The sequence below is a fragment of the Corvus hawaiiensis genome, chromosome 5 (assembly GCF_020740725.1).
Source record: "Corvus hawaiiensis isolate bCorHaw1 chromosome 5, bCorHaw1.pri.cur, whole genome shotgun sequence".
NCBI classification, from domain to species: domain Eukaryota; kingdom Metazoa; phylum Chordata; class Aves; order Passeriformes; family Corvidae; genus Corvus; species Corvus hawaiiensis.
The window spans coordinates 6335444-6359728 of NC_063217.1; the positions used below are offsets into that span (position 1 = coordinate 6335444).

Genomic DNA, 24285 nt, shown 5'->3' on the forward strand with positions numbered 1-24285 from the left:
GTCATGATTTCTGCCCTGGTAGCTTTCTTGTCAGAGCTGCTCTGCTGGAGTTTTAGAACACCAGGTATTTCTACCAGAAAGGCACACTTTGGTTCAACCACAGTTTTTGCTCAATGATTACCAGAATACAGCCAGCTTTAATGTCAGCCATTTATTAGAGACAGTCTCCAGCTGTACAAAGTGTAATTTAACATCTACGCTCCAACACCCATCCCAAAGCACCAAAAGGATGAGGAATAACACCACAGGTGCTGAGTATTGCATTACTTCAGTGTTTATATACAGAGTAGACTCGGTATTTAAGTAGTTCAGCAAAGTCAGATGGAAAGGAATTACATCTGGTGCAGGGTCGAGTGACAGGAGGCCCACAAGAAGTGCTCAAGCTGTGGAAGTCTTGTGCCTGTCCAAGCAGCTTCCAGGGTGCACAGCACTCCTCTCCCTGTAGCCCTCCACTCCTCAGTGATGCTGTTTATCAGGAGCCAGCTCTTGCAGGGGTGCTGGGGAGGAGACCTGGGGTAGCCCACACTGTGTTCCACATTACCAAGATTTAACAGGACAGCTTCCAGCTGGCACACAAGGACGGTGTCTTGCCAAACAGGTCCCGTATCAGAACACTCCACGCACTCGTCAGTGCTGCAGCACCTCCCAGAAGCCATTCCTTCTGTAACTCCACTCCTCCCAGAGCCTCCTGGCATCACAGCAACAGTTGCTCCAAGTTTTCCCAAGAGGAAGGCAAGAGGGACAGCTACTCACGGTCACTGTCACTACTGTCACTGTCACTATCGCTGCTGTCACCATCCCACTTGATACTCTGCAGTGCCTTCCTGCAATGTAAAACAGATCAGTTGTGTCACCTGTTGTGACTCTTGCTTGAAAAGAGAGATCCCAAAACACAAGGCAAACACAGAGAACTTTATGAGCTGTCTAATATGCCTAGTGTCCTCAAAGCTGAACCAGCTGTCAGGGGTGCTGGGCTTGTATTTACTCCTTTGGAGCAGATCTGGCTCCAAACTGTGGTCCCTCAAGGCTAAGCCCTGAGCACCATCTGAGGATCACCTGAGCTTGGCTGCAGCAGCTCAGCAGTGCAGTGTGAGGTGACCATGAGCCTCAGAACCTGGGAGCCACATGCAGGGCCATCCTGTACCACCCCCTGCTTTTACTGGGCTGCAGCAGTGTCTTCAGGCAGCCAGACCCAGCTAGGAAAAGATTCTGGGAAAGAAAGGTGATAGAGAGCAGGACTGAGGAGTGGGAAAGGCTAACCCCACCATGGAAAATTCCCTTCCCTCCTAGGTGAGATGGATACAGCATGGAATGAAATGCTGAGGGGCCACTTCAGTCCTGGAGTCAACACACCAGGACATCATTCTGAAGCCAGTTCTCTGCTCTCTTGTCAGAGAAGCCTTTCCAAAGGAGTTTGTCCATCCCAGACCCTGTCTACTGTACCCTTTCAGCATGAAGTAACATGAAATATTCCAACTTACTTCTGTGTTTCAGAGAGTTCAAATTCCTCCTCCATCCTGCTTTTCAGCCTTTGAGATGAAGGAAGCCCAAGGGATGCTGCCAGCTTTACCATCTTAATTGCCTCATCTGGGGAATTGGTCTGCTTAGCACAGTTCAAGAACTCGTCCATCACCTTGTCACTGCAAAGGCAAAGGCAAGTGGTGACCATTCTCAGGGTCACAGGAGAGGTGCCCATTAATTTGCAGCCCGTGCTTTAGAGAGGGAGAGGAAGTGACATTTTCAGATCACTCAACCAGTCCATCTCTGCTCCTGCCAGGAATTTCACCTCTGGTACAGAGTGAAGGCTATATGGTAAGTTTGGGAATTCCTGTCCCAGCAGAAAAGGGCAGGCACAGAGTACCATTAGGTGTGTGGGCCTTGGTACCACACACCCTCACGGTGTTCACTTGGGCAAGCTCCAACTTTATTTCAAAAAAACCCCACACCCAAACAAATCCATTACTATTCCTTACAAGTTGTGTTCTACTTCAAACAATTCCCTCTTCCAGAATCCTGAGACAAGCAGGCTGGTGTAGCCTAACAGGTACCACCTAAGATTTAGGATTTGACTTGATAAACTTGTCTTCAGAAATCCAGGCACCTCTAAGACACCTGTGCTTGGTTAAGAGCATACTGGCTTTTTTCTGAGCACATGGGAAACCAGATGTTCAGGAGTCCTGCTCAGACTGATCTGCACCGCTGAGTTCCTCAGTGGCACTGCTCTCCATGACCCAGAGCTTCAGTGACCAACCACTTCACTCCCTCCCACTTTGCATTTTCAACACGTTTGGAGACAGAAAGCTCCTGGAATATATCCACTGGATAAACCAACAGCCATGCTCACAGGCAGAGACACACATTCATGTCTGGGAAGTAAATGGACCACTACTGTCAGCTGTAACTGGAGGCTGGACTAGCTGACCTTTGGAAGTCCGTTCTATCCCAAACCATTCCTTCATTCCGTAACAGAAACTCAGGATCTCAGCCAAAGAGGAGACAGTAACTGAAGAACCTAAAAATACTTACGTGGGAATCCTATTGATTTGCTGGAAACGCTCCATCATGTTCCTACTCAAAAGGAACAAAGTAATAATTAGAAAACCCCATGTAACAGGAACAGACAGATATTCAACCTCTTGGATGAACCTCCACTGACATAAGTAAGCTCAAATTCATGGAACAATCTTCCCCATGGATCCCATGCCTTGCAAATACAATCTGTACCAGCTAACTTCACTGATTAGTTTAACACAAAATATCTTAAACTCTGCAGAAAATGGAAAGTGTAGCTGGTGGGCAGTTTCCTTTAAAATACTACATATTTTTAGTACTTTAAAATACTGCAATACTCTTTTGTTGCTACTTCTTTGTTTCAAATCAATCAGTGCACAGGGAACATCTGTATTTAACAGAAAATATCTCAGAATCTTAAACTGGAGGCTAGATATTTTAACCTATATTTCAAGTTCAGAGCATGTAGGACAGTAAATTCTAGCTATTAGAGTCCTAAAAATAGTCTGTTTAAGAGTTTTAATTAGGGTTGATGCTAATTAAAAATTTAATTAAGCTAATTAATCTCTTTATAAGTTTGAATTCCAAAGAGTTCTAAAAATCAGAAAATGGGAAGTTCTGGGCAATCAGGGAAGTGATAACGAAACCCCACCTGGCCATAAGATGCTGTACGAAGCTCTACACCAGACACATTCCTTTCTAAACCATTTTGAAGACAGACAATTGTAACTTGGTGCCAAGAATGAACAGTAACAAAGCAAAAAACCCATCACACTCCCAGCAGGCTTTATCCCCTCCCTTTGTCTGCACTGGCATTCCAAGGCTTCTGTCATTAGCTTTTGCTTTTTGTGACTGAGCCTTGAGCTGCAGTGTCAGCAAGCGCAGAGAGCCCACACGTACCAGGCATCCTGGGTCCTCCCAGCCCTGGAGAACAGCACCACGACATGGCCCAGAGCGTTCCCTGTCCACTCCAACGGGACCTGCCCCAGCCCAGCAGCCTCATGGACAGCTTTGATTTCTTCAGCACACTTGGCAAATGCCAGCTGAATCTGTGAAAACATTGTGCTATTAAGAAAAAAACCTCTGAAATTAAGAGAAGTTTTTCAGGGCAATTTCTCCTGCAGCTCCTACAGGTTTGCTCTGTATGTGATTTAAATTTGTGAATTAACAGTTGCTACCCCTGGGAGACAAATCTCTCACTTCTGTCAGGACAACTGTCCCCCCTAGGCAAGCTCCAAGGTGGCTCTGCAGGGACAGCTGTATCTGCCTTCAACACCGTTCAGCTTGAGAAGGCAGTTACTGCAATGAAATCCTTGGCAAAAATCCCTGGATTTTGCCATGTGCTTCCCCAGAGATGTGGCTGGCTGGGCTGCATTAGTTTTCCAAATCCTGGTAAGGCAGGATCCTGCTCTGTGTTAATTTGAGGTTTCTCTATAGAGAATCCAATCTAGGCCAATCCAAAGGGTTTAGCAGGCCTGGAAAAGCTCACATGGATCTAGAAATCTGCAGTGGAACTGGATCTCGAGGACTGACCAGGGATACAGCATTTACCTACAGTCTAGGGAGACACCACTACTCTCTACTGAGCTTCTGTGCTGGGGTTGGCTGGGATGGAATTAACTTTTTCAGAGTTTCGTCTTTCTTACTATGGGGCTGTGTTTTATATTTAAGATGGAAAGTGCATTATAACACCAGGATATTTTTGTTATTTCTGGGCAGTGCTTAAAGAGCATCAAGGCTCCCCCACCAGTGAATGGGCTAGGGGTGCACAAGGAGTGTGGTACAATAAGGAGTTGGGAGGGGACACCTCTGAGACAGCTGACCCTAAATGACCCAAAGGATATTTCAGACCACAGGATGTCATCATGCTCAGCAGATAAAGCTGGAGAAAGGAGGAAGGGGGGATACAATTGGAGTGATGGTGTTCAACTTCCCAAGTAACTGTTCCACAGCAGCTTTCCAGGAGCCTGGCTTTCCTAGGGATGGCTGAACACCTGCCTGTGATGGGAAATGGTGACTGAGCTTGAGTTTTTGCCCTTTTACTGTCCCAGTTCCCTCCACCATCCCACAGGGGAGGAGTGAGTAAGCGGCTGTGTGAGTGCTCAGCTGTTCACAGGGGTTATCAGCTTCCTTACCTCATTAGGGTGCTGGTCCCTGCTCATCAAAGACAAGAACTCTTCCAATAGGTCTTGTCTCCTGCTAAACCCCAGCTGTTTCACATCTGTTTAGAGAGAGGCAGTAGTTGGTAGGTGTGACCTGCATCCCTGTTCCCAACTCCTGCCAATATGGTCAGCACAATTTAACAAGGCAGAGCCATTCTCTGTGACTGAGCAGGTCACACTTAGCTCCCTTTCTTTCCCCACATTATCAGGTCCTGTGCACCAAATACATGAACCAATCTGATTTCTTCTTCCCTTCCCTGCTGGTCTCAAGATTTCTGGGTATCAGCCCAACTACTCCCCTTGGTAACGGCCTTCAAGGTCCCCAGCACCGACCAACCTGGTGGTGGTGATGACCCTGTCACAGAACAGGGAGGGAACACCACAGAGCACTGTCTGTAACAACAGTTACCAATCCTAAGGGGAAACACGGACCCAAACTGCTGCTGAACAGCGAGGCCCACAACCCCCTGTGGCCAGAGACCTCCACCACTGTCAGCTGAGGATGAAGGAGTGACTCGTATTCTTTCATATGTTTTTGGGGGCTAGATTAAATCTTAACCAAGGATCTGCAGAGGTTGCACGTGATCAGATACCACAGGCAAGCACTGCACCTTATCATGGCTACTCTGAGCAATGGGAAGTTTCCAAACTAGCTCCAACTTTGCACTGCTCCTGGCATTTGCCACACAAACTGCCTATGAAGCCATGTGGCCAGCACTGACCTTCCCAGACTGAAGGGATCACTTCCAACTGGTTGGCTGCATCCAATGCTTGAAGGAGACCCAGTATATTTTTAGGAGATGGATAGAAGAGCTGATGAAGGAAGAGAGTCATTTCAGTCACCTGTGACTGCTCCATTTCTCCATGCTAAAGCTCTGCAACTCTTACCCTGGTACACTTACCGAAAATGACATTTCTTTGTACCACTTCAACACCACCTCAATTTGTTCCATCATGCACAACAATGAAAAGAATTTTGACCTAGAGAGAAAAAAATGATCTAATCATCATTGAATTAGGACAACCAAACTATACAGAAGTACCAGCAAATGATGGTGTGCTGATCAGATTTGTGTTGCAGATCAAGGAAACTTCACTGATTGCAACACTCCATGCCATCAGAAAAGCAGCAGTGTTTCTTATGACAGCTTAATGCTGACACTAGATAACTGGCAGAAGTAATTAGAAGTTAGACCAATGTGTTTTAAAATACAAAAAAACCTGCAATCTTCTTGCCTGATGCCAGTTTTAAGTAGAGTATTTATGTCTGAATCTGTCTCAAATGCAACCTTTAGATGTAAGAACTGAACTAAATTACCCTCGTTACTTGTGCAAGTTCACAAGTCAAGCCTGAGTCCTTGATCCAGTGCACTAAAGCATCCCTACACTAAGAAACTATGCTGTTTTGGTGTTACCTCCAAAGCTGCCACCCTGGGTACACAGAACAGCAGAAACCACAACTGGCTGTTCTAGTTGTCGGATGGGTGTTGAGATGAACTGATGCTCCAAGACAATGGACTTCAGTTCAAAGTCCGCAAACTGAAGATAAATCCTAAGCAACCACTGCTCTTAAGAAGGATCAAATTCCCAAACTGGACATACAGTAACCAGCTGGTGTTCAGTGTGTGAGTCCTAGTTTGTATTGAAGCTGACAATGACATGCAAGATGCTGAATATGATCTCCACTCACCAGTAGCCATTTAACCGATCCACATCCAAGAATTTCCAGTTGTCTCCCTTCTCCAGTGCCTTGTTTAACTGATAGGCAAGCTTGATATCCTTAAGATCACAGCACTGCAATAAACCACTCAGATCTGAATGCTAGCAAATGTAACAGCATCTCTCAAGATTCACTTTCACAAAGGTACATGCACATGTCACAGACATGCAAATTACCAGTTACGGAGAAGTCAAGCAAAGGACTGCAGAATTATGGCAGAAAGTTACAGGAGGTGATGAGCACAGATGAAAATGGGAGATATGGAAAGCTAAACCTTGTATGACAGGATGTAAACTCACAGGCAATTCTCCAACAGCTGGAGAGGCTCAAAGGAATTCTGATGGCAGGGAAGAGGCACTTACCACTTGCATGGCGGTGGGAAAAAAGCTGGCTGAAAGGGAGCAAACAAGAGTCTGTTAACTTCAAGCTTCCAAGGAGACATAAACCAGCTCATTAACCCACCCTCCTAGAGGACAGATAAGGCATATTCAATTAGAGACTCAATCTGTAACTCAGTTTGACAATATAGCAGCGTCCTTCACTTTCTTGGTAGAGTCTTTGGTGTGGCAGAGGTGGGTGAGATTTTTTATACACTTCTGGCAGCAACTTGGACCACAGAAAAAAACAGTTTCCCACACTTAGCTGGACAGAAGCAAAGGAAGGAGGTGTACAACATTCTGACTCTTTCCAGGAATCCTTCCAAAGGCAAAAAAGAAAGCTGACAGAGTGGCTTCCAACACTTTGTTAACACCACATTGTCTACAGACCTTTCTTTGCCAAACTCATCTTCAGATGGAAGCTGCATCTGCTTCCAAACATACAGAACGGCTTATGAACTTCCCAGGGCAAAGCTGTGCACATACAGATGGCAGGAAGAGCCAGTAATGCATGGGATGTTCAGAATATACCCCTCCTACAGACCCACACTCCAGTTTTCCATGAAGTTTTATTTCATAAAATTTTCTGAACAGGATTAGGAAGAGCTAAAATAGGAAAACTCACACACCACACTACAACAAAAACCTGCCATTCACCTGATGTGTATCATTTGATGAAGTTGTTGTCAAATGTTCCTCCTTAAACTGATCTTGTAAATAGCCTTGGGGTACTAATTACATGGACTTAAAACACTCATTCACACAAGCTACACACCTACTTCCACACAAAAGCCAGTGCACCAATGCACAGCACAATTCCCAGTACTGGAATTTGCCCTTCTTTGTCTCCAGAAGTACCAGAAGGGACTGAGAGAAGCAAACTGCATGCATTTATCCTAGCTGAGTAAAACTACCTGAAATTCACAGGTATGTTTTTACCCAAGCTTGAAGTCCTTACCATCATCAGGGTCCTGGGCAGTGAAACTCCTCTTTTCAACCTCATTTAACACCTCAGAGATGATGTCTGATGACTGAACATCAACTGTGGGACAAAGAGACAAACAACATCACATCTCAGTTGCACCAAGCACTTCCTTAGTGAAGAGCATCAGCCTGCAAAAACAATTTGAAATTGGGAACAAGCAACATAATTTTAAACAAACGTAATTTCTGTGGCGCTCCACACCAGCTGCAATTTAATTTCCTGTAAAATTTGCCCAGCTATTGCCAGATTTCCACAGCACAGCAGGGCATAACCAGAAAGATATAAGTGCTTTCTAGCAAGGAATCAAACAGGCCTGGAGGTTTGTCTGTTAGAAGGCTGCACTGAAAAAAGCAAAGTATTTCATAACCAAACAAACAAAAATTTAAAAGGGGAAAAAACAAAACACCAAAAAAACCCCCTAGAACCAAATACAGACTCCAGAGCAATTTCCTCACATTTCTTAAAACACAGGGACTGCAGTTAGGACTACTCTGCCTATTTTCTTCCTATAGTCAAAAGTCTGTGTGCATGGGATCTCAAACAGTTGCGTTTCTGCCTTCTAACACAGCTATTTTTCATGACAGCTCTAATGCACAGAACTGTTGCAGGAAAACAAAATCCCTGTGCAGTTTCACCCCTGTAAGTGGCACAGTCTATGAAATCACACCCACTGTGGTCAGATCCAGCCTCCACAGCGACTGAGTAGCGTTTACTCCCGGGATGAGGTTATTGTTCTTTTTTTTTTCACCCAAGCAGAATCAGGCAGCACACTAAGATCACACCCATAAAAGGCTGACTTTTAATCCATAAGTGAACTGCCTTCACCCATCCCATCTAAGCAGCTGCTACACAAGGCACATTCATGGCCAAGCTGACAGCACACGTACCGCCTTTGTAGTACATGGAGAGGAGATGATCATAGGATGCCAGGCTGGGCTCTGGAAAGCAAACACATTCCAGTTACTTCAACATTCCTGGCTGAGCTTTGTGCCACAGCTCTAATTCACAGTCTGCTCCTCCAGTCAGGCAGCATGCACAAATTTAATATCTCTCCCTGCCCACCCTAATGCTGGACCAGACCTCACATACAGACACCTGGGAGAGGTGATATCCAACACTGGACCACCAGCTGAAGCACCCTATTTCTGTGGGGGGAGCAGCCAAACCTCCCTGTTCTAAATTAAAATCAAAACCACTTCATAGTTAGTTCCCCTTCTCCTCACGAATGGAATGTTTAGCCTACCAACAAGCATGCTGCTGGGGCAAAGCACACCCCACAGGACATCAAATCAATTCTGCAGATATTGTCTGTTTCTGCAATATTTATTTGAAAGAAAAATTATCATCTAGATCAAAAGCTTTTTTCTGTAGAGATGTAGATATATATACCTGAACTGGCTTGGATGGCTTGTGAAGTACATCTTCCCTGGAATCAGGGAATCACCATGTTGTGTGGTGCAGAACTCCTGAGTTAACTGTTCTGCTCTGGAGGTGGCACTGGAATATCATAATCACTGCATATAATAAATACTCTGGTTCTCTTACCTATATCAAGTGCTTCCATTTCCTTTAATACTGATAAAGACATACTTCTGCCCACACCACCACATCTTCTCAGAGTCTTCAGTACAGAATTGAAAGTTAGCAGAGTTGGTTGCACTTTCTGTTGAGCCATGTGAGTCAGGAAGTCCTTAAAACAAAATCCCCAAATCCTTAGTGCTTCACATTGTGGATCACAGTTCAGCTTTCAGGTGGGTTATACCTACATTTCCTCGACCTAATCCTTCTCACCCCCTTCAAGTGAACAACTCTGTTCTAACTCATCATTTATTAAGGGAGTACTGTCTAATTTTTAATGACCAAAACCCAAGGCTACATTACATCAGAATACATCTTGAAGATTTGCCTGTAGAAATGACGGAAATTTTTATAGTTACATAATATCCCTCCTTAGTGATGTGTCAATAAAACTCAAAATTCCATTTCTGTCACAACACCATGAATTAAGATACAAATTCAAAAGAGTTTTTATCTAAAATTGTGCATTTATTTTATTTCCCAGCAGTAATTTCCCCAATGACTTTCTGTCCAGCCAGTTCCTGGATCAAGTACGTTCTCACAAGGCAAACCACTCTGCAAAGGCAAGGTTGGATTTTTCACATTTGCCACTCCTCCACAGTTAGCTTTTCTGTTTAAACTACTGTACTTCCTTTACAGCAGATTAGTATTTGGGGACAAAGTTCTTGATTTCAGTCTTCCAACAACTACAAAATTTTACTAATAAAGCAGGCCCAGAACCCACACTCCTACCCCTTCCCCACCTCTTTTGCTCTGCCCTCCTTACCTTGGCTAATTCCCATCTTTCTACGAACTTCTCCTTTAGATACGGGACTGCTCTGATCAGTGCATTGAAGGTGTGCACATCAGCTGGAAAATGTAAGAGAATCCATTTTAAATGACAGTTTATAGTCTAAAGGAAACAGTTTGCTCTAGCATGGCTCAGTTTTTGGCAAAGTCTCATGCAAACCTGTTTCCAGTGAGCCAGCCACACGCCAACTGCACTGGAATTAGCAGTTTGCATTCAGCTCCCATGATCCAGCTGAGGTCCGTACCCCTGCGCCAATCATCACTGCCATGAACAAACACTCCTGTGCCCAACACGGGGTTTCTGTACTCAGGAGACCACAAAGCACAACCAAGAGACACTCACCCTTGTGCCTTTCATTCAGCAAGTCTATGTACATGTCATATGCTTTAGAATAAGCCCCATGCTGCAAAAACAAAAATAAACAATCTCTGACTGTGTGAGATTTCACAAGCTGAAAAAAAATCCCCCAGCACTGAAAAATAACTTTACCTTCACCATCCCACGGATCATCGTGCAATAGGAGTGTGCATTCCTCTCTGGCATTATCTTAAATATCCTTTCAGCATGGTTGTTCTCCCTAGAACCAATGAACAAGATAGATGTTAAAGAACCAAATAAAAGATACCTTTAGGAAAAGGATTCAACACGCGGAACAAAAAAATGGGCTGTACCCCAAAAGACTGACATTCACATATCACACTCATGGTACTTGGAGCTACTCTACAATCACCTACCAGATTTCCATGAACACTTTAAAAGATCAGCAAACACCGGTTTATTTAATAAGTAACATTTGTGAGTATGGGCTGCTAAAAGACTTAGGTCTGTTCTGTAACAATACAAGTGCACAACCCACAGAACATGGGAATACAGGCAACATTTTCTGTACCTCCATCTGGGGCCAGATGACTGCGAACCTCTTTGGAGCTGTCTCTTTGGAGCTTTCTGTTCTGAAGCATTCTCCTGGAGAGATTTTTGCAAAATTAAGTTTCTGAAGTTGAAAATTATGATTTAACATCAAATGACATTATTTGCTAACAACACTGAAGTTCAGCAACATGGACCAAAGATGGTTTTTAATGGGTTGTATTAGAATAATTTCTATCATAACATTCAGGAAGCAATAACTGGATCAAGAATAACATTTATGTTACCAAACATATTTACACAAACTACTGTTGCTACTAGGTCACTCTTGGGACTTTTATAACAGATTTATCTCCTGGGAATGTTGACTGCATCTGATCCAGCTCATGGCACCTCTCATGCAGACAGTTACAGTACAAAAATTTTGACATCACCTTGATATACTCCCACTATGTATTAAATAAATAAACAGAGATCATCAAGTTTTCCATACCCCTGGTTCTTCCAAACCGTCTTTTTCTTCTTCCTCTTTTTCAGGAGTAGGTTTAACATCTCCATAAAAGCACAACAAATCTAAAAGGCTGTTTGTGGTCTCCAGAGATGCAGGGGTACCTTTACAAAACGAGAATTTACGACAGTCAGAGAAAGTGAAGAGCTCACAGCTCTGTAGCCATATCAGAAATCCTTTGAACACCACTTTGCTCTCTTTCAACACAAAGACATTCTCTAGCAAGTCCCTAACCCTGGGTGTGACACCAGTACTACCACAAACCCACTCATTACAGGAGACAATTTTAACACTGAACTAGAGTATGTTTTTCTACTGAAGCCACTGAAAGGGTAAAGTTTTCCTGATAAAGTAGGAGAGGGAAGTGACAGCTGGCAGCCAGAACTGTGAAGCAGCACAAGCCAAATACAGCACCTGAAATTTCTAGAGCTTTTCATAACTCTTCCTAGGATACACCCTGCTGTGAAGAACACTGTGTGTTCCATTTCCTTTGAAAGAGATTTAAAACCAACAAAAGGTTTTAATCTGCTTCCTGTTCAAGCAATCATTTGTTGTCCTTATCACCGAAGTGACGTGTCAGACAAGCAGTAGCTAAAATTCTCCAATAATTCTAAAGAACCACCTCACTGGACCAGAGTCAGTTGTGAAAGGAGCAACAGGGTCACAAAATTGTCTCCAGAGCCTGTGCCAGCTACTAAAATATTTTTGGCACAATTTAAGAAGAGCTCCACCACAGAACTTGGCCTGTGACCACATACCTGCCTGTAGAAGCTGATCAAAAATGTCCACCGACTCTTTCACCATTCTGAGGTGGATGCGCTCCCTTAGAGCTTCTTCGCTCACTCCTTCAGTCTGAGGTGTGAGACTCTCAGGCATCAGGTACTAAAAGCAAAGAGTGGAAGTCAGTCATAAGCTCAAACCTTCTCTAAATAGCCTCACTCTTCACCCAATACACTGCTTGCAGCCCAACAAGAGCAGTCCTTTTGGTGATGAAGGACCGCACACATCTTCATCCCTCACTTTTGTGCTAGGAAGCAACATCTAAACAACACTGCTTTTCTTACTTTTAGCTCAAGAACCTGATGTGATACTGAACTCCCAAGGGAAGATAGTCACTACAAAAATACAATGTTGTTTTCGTACTGTCTGAGAAACAGTTACAAAATTATCTTATCTTAGTTTTGGACCAGTCTGACATCTGATTTCATTGACAAAACACAAATACAATGAAAACAAAAAGCTTACTGGTATGTTGGGCTCTGCAAAAGTCTTGTCAAAGTACTGAGGAAAGTTCTTTATAATGTATTTTGCAGCATTTCTCCCAGACTCCTTTGACAATGAATACAGACGCTGCATAGAAATGAGAGACAACAAGACGAAGAAATACACGAATTACAAGGCTGAAAGTGAGGAGAAACATTTTCTTTAACAATGAACATTCTGATGGGATCAAATTAAACTCATGCTTCATTTTCAACTTAGTAGGACAGGGACAATGTTCCAGATAAACATTCTGGTATCTGTGCCAGTATAAGAATGTCTATTCTTTAAATGCCATTGTATTCTACTTCCTTGTTACTTAGTCAAGGGACACAGTTCAGATGTCTAAAAAGCTCAAAAAGATGTCATTTTAGAGAGAGGAGAAAATTCAGAAAATAATCTGCTACTTCATTTTCTTTTGTAATCAAAACCAGGCTTCAATCAGATAAGAGCATTCACAGCCCAGGAGGGAAGCTATCAAGGAGCTGAGAGGAAATACCTACAGAATTAGCTGCGTTTCTTGGCATAAGGAAGGGGTCATCCTGGAACATGTAATGAGCAGCTGTAGGATCCTGTAGGAAGAAGAGCCCAGGATTGAAAGGTTTATAGCTATGTGCACAAGCATAACACACTGCCTCATGGAGTTTAAGGCACAATGAATTCTTCCATGCATGCTTTACACAAGTTCCTCGTGTTCAAAAAGGTGTAGCCTGTTTGGAAATAGTTTTAAAAATATTTCCATCTTACACACACACTTGCAGGCTAACATGGTGACAAAAAAGGGTCCTTATTATAACATGGCAAGCATTAAGTGTCCTGCAAATCAAGCAGGACCCCAAGTGTAACAGTCTTGGGAAGCTGATGGGACTTGCAGGTTTTGATTCAATTTCCAGAATTCAAGATAGACAGGATTAAAGAACAGCATGACAACATTTCCAGGTTTTGCCCAGCAAGAGTAGACATTCGTTGCACTTTGTAATGCCTTTCTGGACTGAGATTGGAAAAGACATCCTGGATTGGGAAGCTGAACTGGTAAAGGAACTTGCTCCCTATGTGAGTGAAAGCCTTACCAAAGTACTGCAGCTTTCACTAGTAACTGCAGATCTCTCTTAGCACAAGAATGAGGCTTTAAGGACACCCCAAAACACCCTGAGACAAAGGGAAAACCCTGATGTGTAAGTTGCATCTTTCATTTATGGCCAAAGTAGAAATTAAAGGCCTCCTGAGCACAAGGCTATTGCACAAAATGGACAACCCGACCCATTTCCACAATCCCCAGAACCACTCACCCTGTTCACAGTAGAAGCCAAGGTCTGGAGCACCGCGAGCTTATCCCTGAACACAAGGAGTTTGATTAATACTCAGCTGCAGACTTTGAATGCTGTGCATTACATTGTTTGGAGAACAAGCACAGGATTAGCCTGACCCATAAGGATGTTCAGTTCTAGGAAAAAATGGTTTTGCTGCACTTAAGGGAAAATGCAAAAATGGTCTCAGCTGTTGAACAACCGCAGGAAAAAAAGATTTTGAGGAAAACCAAAAGACCATCTGTGTTTCTTGCTATTACTCCTGCCCTTATAATAGATTATCAAAGAAAGATCATAGGGAAGAGACACAAAAATAATTCCTTGGAATGCTGCTCCTAGAGCATCTCTGAGGGACAAATACATCAGGTCCCTCTCCAACACACGTTTTCGCGAGAAAAAATAAACCAAACCAAAACCAGTTATCTCAGGACTCCTGTGCCTGTGGATCCTTAAGACTTTGGTTGTTTCCAGCAAACAAGGAAAGGCCAGTGAAAGTGTTTAGGTGAAGGTGGCCTTACTTTAGGTTTACATGCAGACACCATTTGACCATAAACTTAATTTTTGCTGTACAGACATGCAATTCCATCTTAAGTGCTCCCAACAAAACAGCTCTTGTTCAGTTTTGTGATTTTTAAGCAGGATTTATTCAACCAGCTATCAATGATCAAGTTTTATTTTGCTGGAAGAAACATTCACGTGCAAACAGCCAGGTGAACTTGATTTTACACGTCTTTAGCAAATGTGATCTTTTACAAAGAAACGGAACTATCCTTAAAAATGCACTTGTAGCTATTTGCAAAAGAAATGTCAGGAATGCAGTGTACATAGTCTGCACGAGGGTAAGAATCAACAGTATTCACAGAGCTCCAAATCAGCAGGAAAACCACTAGTGGGACATTGCATCAAGGAATACAGGAACCTCAACTTCCTTTTACAGATATGGTGGGCAGACTACGTTTAGCTGTCTACCTCTGATTTTCTTCCAAGTCAAGATTCCAAAAGTAAACACTCACCATGTTTTCCTTCGTGGGAGCACAATTTCTTCTTGAGTTACTGTGAGAAACAATATTAAAATGGTCATTAGAAATAAAGAGATGCCCTCAAAAAATTCTGACCTCAGCTGTAGTAAGGTGGGGGTTCATCTCTTCTCCCAAGTAACAAGTGACAGGACAACTGCAAATGGCCTCAAGTTGCACCAGGTGAAGTTTAGATCAGATATTAGGAAAAATTTTTTCACTGATAGGGTTGTCAAGCATTGGAACAGGCTGCCCAGGGAAGTGGTGGAGTCACCATGCCTGGAGGGATTTAACACATGTAGATGTGGCACTTAGGGACGTGTTTTAGAGATGCCTTGGCAATGCTGAGTTAATAGCTGGACTCCACTAACTCACATATCTTTTCAAATCCAAGCAATTCTACGAGTCTATGACAATTAATAAGTGGACCCAGCTGAAAGTACTAAAACAAGAATTTTAAAACCATAGTTCCACATAGGCTCATGGGGCTGCACAACTCAGTTCAGGCTCCTGAAGCATGGAGCTGATCGGTGATGAGGTAAGGAATCAAGTTAACCCAGGAAATTTCTGCACAATGAAGACAGGGAGAAAGAAAATCCAAGAAAAGGAAAGTAGGGTGTTTGTATCATATTTATTTCCTGACACACTGTGTTGTTTCAAGATTAAAAAAAATATTCAAGAAAACAGTAATGAAGACATCTTACCTTGTGAATTGTCCACAGTCTTCCCAAGAGCAGCACTACTCGAAGAGCTCCTATAAAACAATCAGGGGTTTGAATTTATGGCAGTCACATTAATACAGCAAAAGCAGAGTAGTGAAATTCTGTACTAACCAAAACATTAGAGGGAACTGGAGTGCGTTAGAGTCACTGGCAATGTTGCACTGTTACTAACTCCAAATTATTTACTACCATAAAACTTATATTTGATGCTTCTCTTAAGGCCCTAATTTCAAGAAACAAGAGGCTGTATGTGAAAAATTATATTACAAAAAAAATCCATGATTATTTAATACTGGGATAGGATGTTTTTGAAGTAGTTTTCATTAATTAGTACATCTTAGAAAGAAAATCATGGACATAAATCAGAAAGGACACTTTACGCTTTAGAGAAAGGATCGTGCTGGAAACAGCACTTTAAAAAAATACTTTAGACACGAGTAGCATTTACAGAAGGAGAAAACCCAGTGTTGATGATGCAGGTGAATCAGCCCTGGTGAGTTCCAGACGCCCAGATGTCTCTACAGAGCTACAGAAACTCCTCACAAAACCACAGTTAGAGCAGGCACAAACACATGAACTTGCTCGGCTGAGTACCACAAAGCAGCTGCTTTGTGCTCACTCACAAGCCACTGCATCAAATCTTTCTCACCACTGTTCACATTTTACTGCTTTTGACACAGACTTAGGCTTACATTAAGATACTTCTATTTGTTTTGGTCATGAAGCAACCTAACAGTAAAGCTTACTGCAATTCAAGTCTTCAGTACCTCCACAGTGACCTTGACCCCGAGGGAGAGGCTGTTAAGGTACAGTCACAGCTCTGTGCTTTACTGTGCCACTGCAAAATCCTACCTGCTCCTGGAAGTCCAATAAAGTGATTAAACATGATTTTGCTATCCCAGATATGAGTTATGAGAACCCAGTGAACTGGGACTTTTTCATTTGAGGCATTCACTGAACAAAACCTCCTCATTTCATACAATGATAGACTGTTAAGGGGCTGAAAGGAACCTTAAAGATCACCCAGTTCCAACCTCCCTGCCGTGGGCAGGCAGGAAACCTTCCACTAGACCAGGCTGCTCCAAGTCCCATCCAATCTGGCCTTGAACATAGCCAGGGTTGGGGCATCCATAACTCCTCTGGGCAGCCCGCGCCGATGTCTCACCACCCGCACAATGGTAAAGAATTATTCGTTCGCCTATCACTAAAACTCCTGACGAGAAGCTCCTCTCTGGTCTCCTGGTAGACCCCTTTCGAAGAGTGCTATGGGGTATCCACGCAAAATTCCCTTCTCCAGCCTGAACACTCACAGCTTCGTCAGCCTTAGTAGCGGAAGTGCTCATCTGCTTTTTCATAAGACTCAGCTCTAGGGATCGCTTAAACGCTCAAAGTCTCTCCCGGTGAGGCTCGGAGCCGTCCAAAACCAGGGAAGATCCCCGAGAAAGGCGTCCAAAAGCAGAGAAGAACCCCAGAAAAGCAGCTCCCTCCGGCCACGCCGCCGCGACCACGCCAGCCCCACGAGCCGCCGCACACGCGCCCTGCAAGCGAACGCACTGCGCCTGCGCGGCCTTTCCCGCCTCCCTCCCCACACCCCGCGCCCGTCGATTCCTCCCCGCTGCCGGTGCCGCCGCCGCCCCCCGGCCCTTCCCTCCCGGCGGACCCTCACCGGCAGCTCTCCCGCCCGCCCGGGAGGCGGCACCGCCGGCCCAGCCACAGCGCCCGCTGCCAGCAGCCGCCCGCCACTCGCCGCGCCGCCATGCTGGGCCCGCGCGCTGTCCTCTGGGAAGGGGGACGGCACCACTCCCCCGGCGGGGCCGTACCGCCCCTCCGCGGCGGTGGTAGCGCCCGGCCCCGCCCCCCCCCGCGCCCCGGACCGCGTGGTGCTGCCCGTGGCGCGGCACTTGCAAGGGGAGAGCGGGATCAGCTGTCGGCCGCGAAGGAGTTGCTCGGTCGCCATGAGGCCGCCCAAAGTGGTGCCGTGGCGGCGGCTGGTCGGGGTGTCCTTCGGGATGTACACGGCCGAGGAGATCAGGTGAGGGTCCATGTGTACGCATCCGGAGCTGTGCGGGTGCTGCTGGGCACTACGAGTCCCAGAGTGCCCCGCGGCAGGGCGCCGCGGAGCTGCGGCAGGCTGTGGCGCGCGGCGTGCTGGGACATGTGGTCCGGCTGGGCCGGGGCCCAGACGCCGGGATGGCGGCAGCCCGGTTTTATACAAGCTCTCGCACCGCTGGAGGGGACATACGGGCAAAATTACGTGATTTCTTAGTAGCGTGGATAAAGATGTAAAAGAAATATTTGCTGTGGTAGGAATGATTTTGCTTTGCTCAGATGATGAAATCATTGGTACACAAATTCCCGTTGCATCCGCAAAATGTTTTCAGAAAGATGTTTTCATCAGTTAAAAAGATCACACAGATACTAAATGCCCATTTTAGTTGTACCGCTCAAGCGTGTGTCATGTTGTTGTTTGCTGCCGTTGATTTTTACTCATCCCTTTCACCTTAAGGAAACTGAGTGTAAAACCCATAACAAACCCTCAGTACCTGGATAATGTGGGGAATCCGGCTGTAAATGGACTGTACGACTTGGCCTTGGGACCTCCGGACTCCAAAGAAGTGTGTGCGACTTGCATGCAGAACTTCAGCAACTGCCCCGGACACTTTGGCCATATAGAACTGCCTCTGACTGTCTACAACCCCCTGTTCTTCGATGTATGTACACTTAGTGATTGCTGGTAAAAGGGGGGGCGGTGGTGCCCGAGCTGTCATGTAGTTGCAGTCCTTGAGAATAATAAAGGTGCCAAGATCTGTTTTTCTTTTAAGTGTAATAACAGCAAATGTAGTGGAAAAGGTTTGTTGTGTCATGATAGTTCAATACAAATAGGCCTTCTGAAAAATAAGGACTTGATTGTAACTATTATTTTACTCAATATTGATAGACAGGTGAGGGGGGAATATTTGTCATGAGGTGTGTGACTGACTGTAGGATGTCATGCTTTAATTAAATGGATGGCACAGTAGAAATTAACATTTTTTCTAACGAACTACTGCACATAAACAGCTGTCTACTCATCCAGTTTATAAGAAACCTGAGCTGGGATGAATTTTCTCCTGAGGTGCTGATCTCACCATTTACAGTAGCAGCCTTTTGCACAGGCTGCTAATTGAGAGTCAAAATCTCACTTTCAAGTGTCTGAAGTTAGATGAGGTACCCACTGCTAGCCTTGTTCCAGCTTTAACTCAAATACCTGTATTGATCAAGGATTAAAATCCTGCAGCAGTAATTCCCAGCCTTCAGGCCACGGGGGCTGTGCGCAGCTGGAGGGAGAGAGCTGTGTTAAATAATCACACACAGCTGTGTTAAATAGTAAAACCCACTGATAATTTCCCAGACCTTGAGGAGAATGTGATTATATGAAAGATCTTGAAGGATTGAGACCAGAATGTTTCATTTTACTAGTGTGGGGGTTTGGGTTCCCCACTGTCCCGTGTGGGATGAGCTGTTAGAAGCTGTAGTCACCGTGCTGTGTAAGAGCTGCCTTGGTCCCAGAGATGCTGTAGATACCACAGGTGTTTCATGTATCCGTTATGTGCAGAGAGTTTATCTACAGACCATGCTTTGCATATGAGTTTGGTTGAAAGAAATTTTTTTTCGAGCATATTCTTTATGATTAAAATTACCGTTAGTCTAATTTCCCTATTATAGTAGCACTTTCTTAAAGTACAAACAACTGTATTTACTTGCTTACTGTGCACGCTAGTAAATCTGCCAGCATAACATTTTTTTCCCCTTTTCTTTCCAGAAATTATACCTTCTAATCCGAGGATCTTGTTTGAATTGTCACATGCTGACATGTCCTCGAGCCGTGGTTCACTTACTGCTAAGTCAGCTGAAGGTGCTAGAGAAGGGGCTGCTTCACGCTGTCTATGACCTTGAAATCATTCTGAACAGGGCAAGTACTGTCTATTGCTCCATCTCTTTTGGAGTTCATAGTCTCATAACTATAAAGCTATGCCAGTTTCTTTTCTTCTGTTCCTTTTAGTTTGTAGAGCAATGTGCAGATGCAACAGGCTCAGAAATTGAAGAAGAGTTAAATCGCCATGTCCAGGAAATGTTACAAAGCTCTCAAATAAGAGATCGGTGTTCTAATGTAAGTACAGTCAGTGCTTCTCCTGAGGTCTTGGGCTTTGTCCTCTTGGCAATGTGCAGAACAAAGCCTTTCTTTGACTGTGTAGGTGCTGGATTTTGTCCAGGAGTTCTGACCTGTGTTATGTTTAGAGGGCTTTTTGAGGGAAATGTCTGAAATTAAATTTAAAAAGGATTTTATTTCCTGTTTGTATAACCATTGAGTTTCTGGAAAATAGGGAAATGTCTGCGTAGGGAAATGTTTTGATGGTGTAAGTTGCATATAAAAATCTGATACTGCTGTCAGTACATCACCTACAGATGTTGATACTTACCTGTATGATGCTCTGGCTGTTTTGAGTTGCAGAACACATTTTGAGAACTCCTGCATCCAGCAAACGTGCAGAATTAATTACAGTGGCATTTTTAGAAAGACTTGTGTAATTGCATTCTAATTTCCATTTAAACATAGTTTAATATGTATGGTTAGTAAAGTCAAATATGAGTGAAGAAGATGTTTAAAAATGTAACATCATCAAGCAGATTTGTTTATAAGCCAGTTTTAATTCCTTGATCACTTGTTTAGAAACTAAGCTTAAGCACTTTGTAAATCATACATTCATAAGCTGTAAAAAGAAGTGATTTTTGTCATTCTTATACCTTCTTAAATCATCATTAGAAAAAAGCTTTAAATTCCAGTACTGACTTGAAAAATAAGGACTTTATGGAATAAATTGAAAAAGGAGGGTGGAAAGGAGGGATGTATGTCTCCAGCAAATGGGTAGATGATGAAAGAACACTACAGATCAAAGCATGAATTAATCAGTACATGGATGTGTGTGCATTGGTACTAATAATGTTCATGTTGATAGTTAATGTTAATTGTATCATGTTTAGTGAATTATTTGTGTAAGATGTTTTATTTTATTTTTATTCATATTTTTAAGGGTTTGGGTTTTTTTTTCCTTCATCAGGTCAAAAATGTGTGTGAGTGTAGAAATAAACTGATAGCACAGTTCTGGAAAGCGCACATGGGCTCAAAGAAATGCCCAAACTGCAAGTAAGTTTAATTCCATGAGGAAGTAAATAGCTGGTTTCTAGTTAAATACAGTATTTCTATTAACTTGTATCTGCCTGTCCTGTTCGGTTTTTTTCCTTTAAGATCCAGGAGATCACTGGTGCGAAAGGAGCACAACAGCAAGCTGACAGTAACCTATCCTTCCACAGTGTACCATAAGTCAGGAGAGGAAGGCATTCTGGATGAAATAGCAGGTAAAATATTTTTCTTCTACTCAAATATGTTGGCACTTCTCCCCTGCGTTTAAGGGGCAGAGATTCCTTGCAGTGAATGTGCACTTGGGACTCATTTATAAAAAATACTGATTATAACTAAACCAGTAAGCTTAGGAGTCAGAGAGAACCCAGTTCCATTAAATTTCTATTTGAGAGCCTGCTGTGCTTTGCAGCTTCAGTTTCCTCTGTGTCAGGAAAAGAAGCACAACAGCATAATCTATGTCAGCTTTAGGGTGGTTTTTGGGGCAATTCATTTTTGGCAGGTAGTTTTTCTGCTGGATTTTTTAAACAGAGCAACTAGAGATAAGATTAATTAGGAGAAAGATAACCAACTTCAGAAAGAAAATTACATGAATTTCCTCTTACAGAGTAAAAGACAGAAAGAAAAGTAGGTGGCACTTTCCAGGATTAATTAATCTATTGATTGAATCAATTTAAACCTCCTTTTTCCTCTTGCATCCTTGATCCCTTACACATGAGACAGAATTGAAGCAGATTTTTGTGTGTTATTTAGCCCTTAGAAAAGGCTTCCATAGAGAGTTTATTTTGTTTGCTACTCTGTGATTTAAATACTAAATTAAATCTCTGGAGCTGTGGCTGAAGAAGCAAAATGGGAAGTATTCTGTATTCTGAAATGGGATGGACCACACGGTTAGGTACATTCTGCATAGCCTGTACATGGTTAAGTCCCAAAAAGGGGGTACCTTTAACCTTGGCATTGATGCATTTCTGTTTAAGGGATGGAATGTTCTTCTAGGTGAATGGAGAATTGAACTTACAGTATGCAAAAATCTGCATTTCTGGACCTTAGCCAGAAAAAGAATAGGAAACTGTGTGAGGTCATGGGAGAATTGCTTTTCATCAAGTTGTGTATTCTGGGACTCACGGGGCTGGCCTGCAAGAGAAGTGGAAATTGAAATCTAAAATCTCTGGCTTTGTTTTTAAAATAATCGATCTTTTTGCTTTTCAGTAGCAAAACGGTGTGTTTTCCTTCCTCTCCAATGCAGAGGTAGCCCAGACTCTAAATTATAATAGGGATGGATTGCTGGCTGGTACTATTGTCTCCTCCAGTTGAGTATTTCATGGGAACCTTGATATCTCACTGAAGTACCTGAACCCCACTGAAAGGCTCCCCAGCTGCAGGCTGACTCTTGATTTGTGTTTTGGTCAGGGGATGAGATCATTTGAAGAAAGGTTCCAGCTCATTATAAATAAAGCATAAACTTCAGATGTTAAAATGGAGTCTATTTCTGTTACTTATATTCATATTCACTAGTCACAGAAATGGTTTCTTTCTGTAGTTAATTTCATATTCCCAAAGCAAACATTTAAATGATAATTTTGATGTAGATGTCAGCCAGTATATTTTGTATGTATTTCCATTCCTTCTCTGAGCTGGAAGCACTTACCACTATTAGCAAAAAAACCCCCTTTCACAATAATCTCTTGAGGGTTTGGGGTTTTGGGTTTTTTTGGTGTTTTTGTTTGGGTTTTTTGGTTTGTTTGTTTGTTTGGGTTTTTAGTAAATATTTTAGTTTTATTTTCTTTTTTACTTTTCAGGTATTGATGAAAGCCAGTTAGGGAAGAGAGGATACCTGACACCAATGACTGCCAAGGAATACATCCTGGCTCTGTGGAAGAATGAAGGTAATGGTTGTGAAGAGGAAAGTCACTTTGTTTTCTGTACCTTTTAGTGGATGAAGCCAGTAACTATTCCAGTGTGAACTCCTTGTCAGATCTCTACCTTTTGCCTTAAGGACTCCTGGCTACAAGATAGGTTTTGTGACAGGAGGAGTGGCAGCCAGTGAATGCAGAGACCTGGATTCAATTAACACTTTGATCAGTTATTTTTAAGTTGTGGCTCCCCACAAATCACAACTGTTGTTTGCAAAGATTTTGATTTTCCTGTGGTGCTGCACCTCACAGTTACCCTAGTTAAAGCCTGAGAATGGATTTATCAGCCTCTTTTTTGAGTTGCCTGTACTCTGAATCTGTCTGCAGTTGCCAGGAAAAAACAAAGCAGTTTTGTGATACAGTCACAGTTAGTAGCTGGAAACTTTCTTCCTCTTGCTTTGCTTTTTCTTCTCTCTATAAACTATATTTCTGTCCAGAGTTGTTTCTAAAATACGTGACTGAAAAGAGGGTGTCAGTTTTTTCTAAAGTATGGCTAAATGCTTTTATTTTAAACAAGCTCAATAGTGTTTAACTTAGCAGATTCTTTTGACTTGGTTGACCAAGTGCATCTAGGGGTTTGGATTCCCAAACAGTAGCAGTGAGAACGAGTTTATATATTCATTGTATCTTTTTAGGTTTCTTTCTGCATTATCTCTTCCCTGGGATGGATCCCCATGAAAGTTCAGGATTCAGTCCAGACATGTTTTTTTTAGATCTACTTGTGGTTCCACCTTCAAGGTAAAATTTATCCCCCCATAATTTTATAGAAATCACAGGATTTAGTGCATCCTTTGCAAGAGTTGGAGATCTAAACTCCTATAGCACAGACACTGGTCTGCTGAAGTGTCAGTGGAGTGTTAAAATAATAAAAATCACAGTAGTAATTGGTGATAAGTTCTATTGTAACTTCCAAATAAGTTTGTTAGAAGACTGAAATACTAATTATGGAAAAAATATATTTTAGCGTTAGTATTTTAAATTATTATAGAATATTATAAGTGTACAGTACTGATAAAATTTCATGTTAAGGATCATTCCTCTTTTATGACTGTCCCAGTAGAATATAGGAATTTTTAAATGCCTACTGTTAGTTTGTTTGGATTAGTTTCCATGCACTGCAGATTTAGCTTAGAATGTTTTGAGGTTTATCATGTTGCTTTTGAGTGGCTTTAGTCTTCTAAAGTAACTTTGATTTGCTGTAGGTATCGTCCCGTAAATCGCGTTGGAGACCGCCTGTTCACAAATGGGCAGACTGTGAACTTGCAGGCTGTGATGAAAGATGCCCAGTTAATACGGAAGCTCTTGGTTTTCATGGCAAAAGAGCAGTGTCAGCCAATAAAAATTGCAGAAGAAATTCAAACAGTAAGAGTTGCTGGTTATCTTATTCTTT

The 24285-nt window shown here is 43.0% G+C and overlaps 2 protein-coding genes and 1 non-coding gene across 4 annotated transcripts in view; 1 reads left to right on the forward strand and 2 right to left on the reverse strand.

Moving 5' to 3' along the window:
- Nucleotides 1-136: 136 nt before the first annotated feature.
- Nucleotides 137-17574, reverse strand: PTCD3 (pentatricopeptide repeat domain 3). Its single transcript, XM_048304713.1, has 24 exons — nt 17470-17574; nt 15786-15835; nt 15079-15118; nt 14048-14093; nt 13262-13330; nt 12744-12848; nt 12257-12380; nt 11484-11602; nt 11013-11086; nt 10613-10700; nt 10466-10526; nt 10100-10182; nt 9301-9445; nt 8643-8693; nt 7729-7812; nt 6756-6784; nt 6364-6467; nt 5576-5654; nt 5396-5486; nt 4647-4732; nt 3412-3560; nt 2527-2568; nt 1482-1640; nt 137-824 (listed from the first exon to the last, which is right to left on the reverse strand). Exons 1-24 carry the CDS (start codon nt 17559-17561, stop codon nt 746-748), a joined length of 2049 nt encoding a protein of 682 aa, XP_048160670.1. The 5' UTR covers nt 17562-17574; the 3' UTR covers nt 137-745.
- LOC125326848 lies at nt 10250-10391 on the reverse strand. The gene has a single exon (XR_007204030.1). It is a non-coding gene; the product is annotated as a small nucleolar RNA SNORD94 (small nucleolar RNA).
- Nucleotides 17575-17668: 94 nt separating the features above from the next.
- The window catches only part of POLR1A (RNA polymerase I subunit A), a 29873-nt gene continuing 23256 nt past the window's right edge, over nt 17669-24285 (forward strand). Inside the window, exons 1-9 of one of the 2 annotated variants that reach the window (XM_048304707.1) lie at nt 17669-17835; nt 18310-18514; nt 19606-19755; nt 19846-19953; nt 20903-20988; nt 21091-21200; nt 22782-22868; nt 23531-23633; nt 24098-24257. In XM_048304707.1, coding sequence (XP_048160664.1) covers nt 17759-17835; nt 18310-18514; nt 19606-19755; nt 19846-19953; nt 20903-20988; nt 21091-21200; nt 22782-22868; nt 23531-23633; nt 24098-24257 — 1086 coding nt within the window. In that variant the 5' untranslated portion in view covers nt 17669-17758. Of the gene's footprint in view, nt 17836-17984; nt 18107-18309; nt 18515-19605; nt 19756-19845; nt 19954-20902; nt 20989-21090; nt 21201-22781; nt 22869-23530; nt 23634-24097; nt 24258-24285 lie in introns of those variants that run through there. The other variant, XM_048304708.1, reaches the window with a different exon arrangement.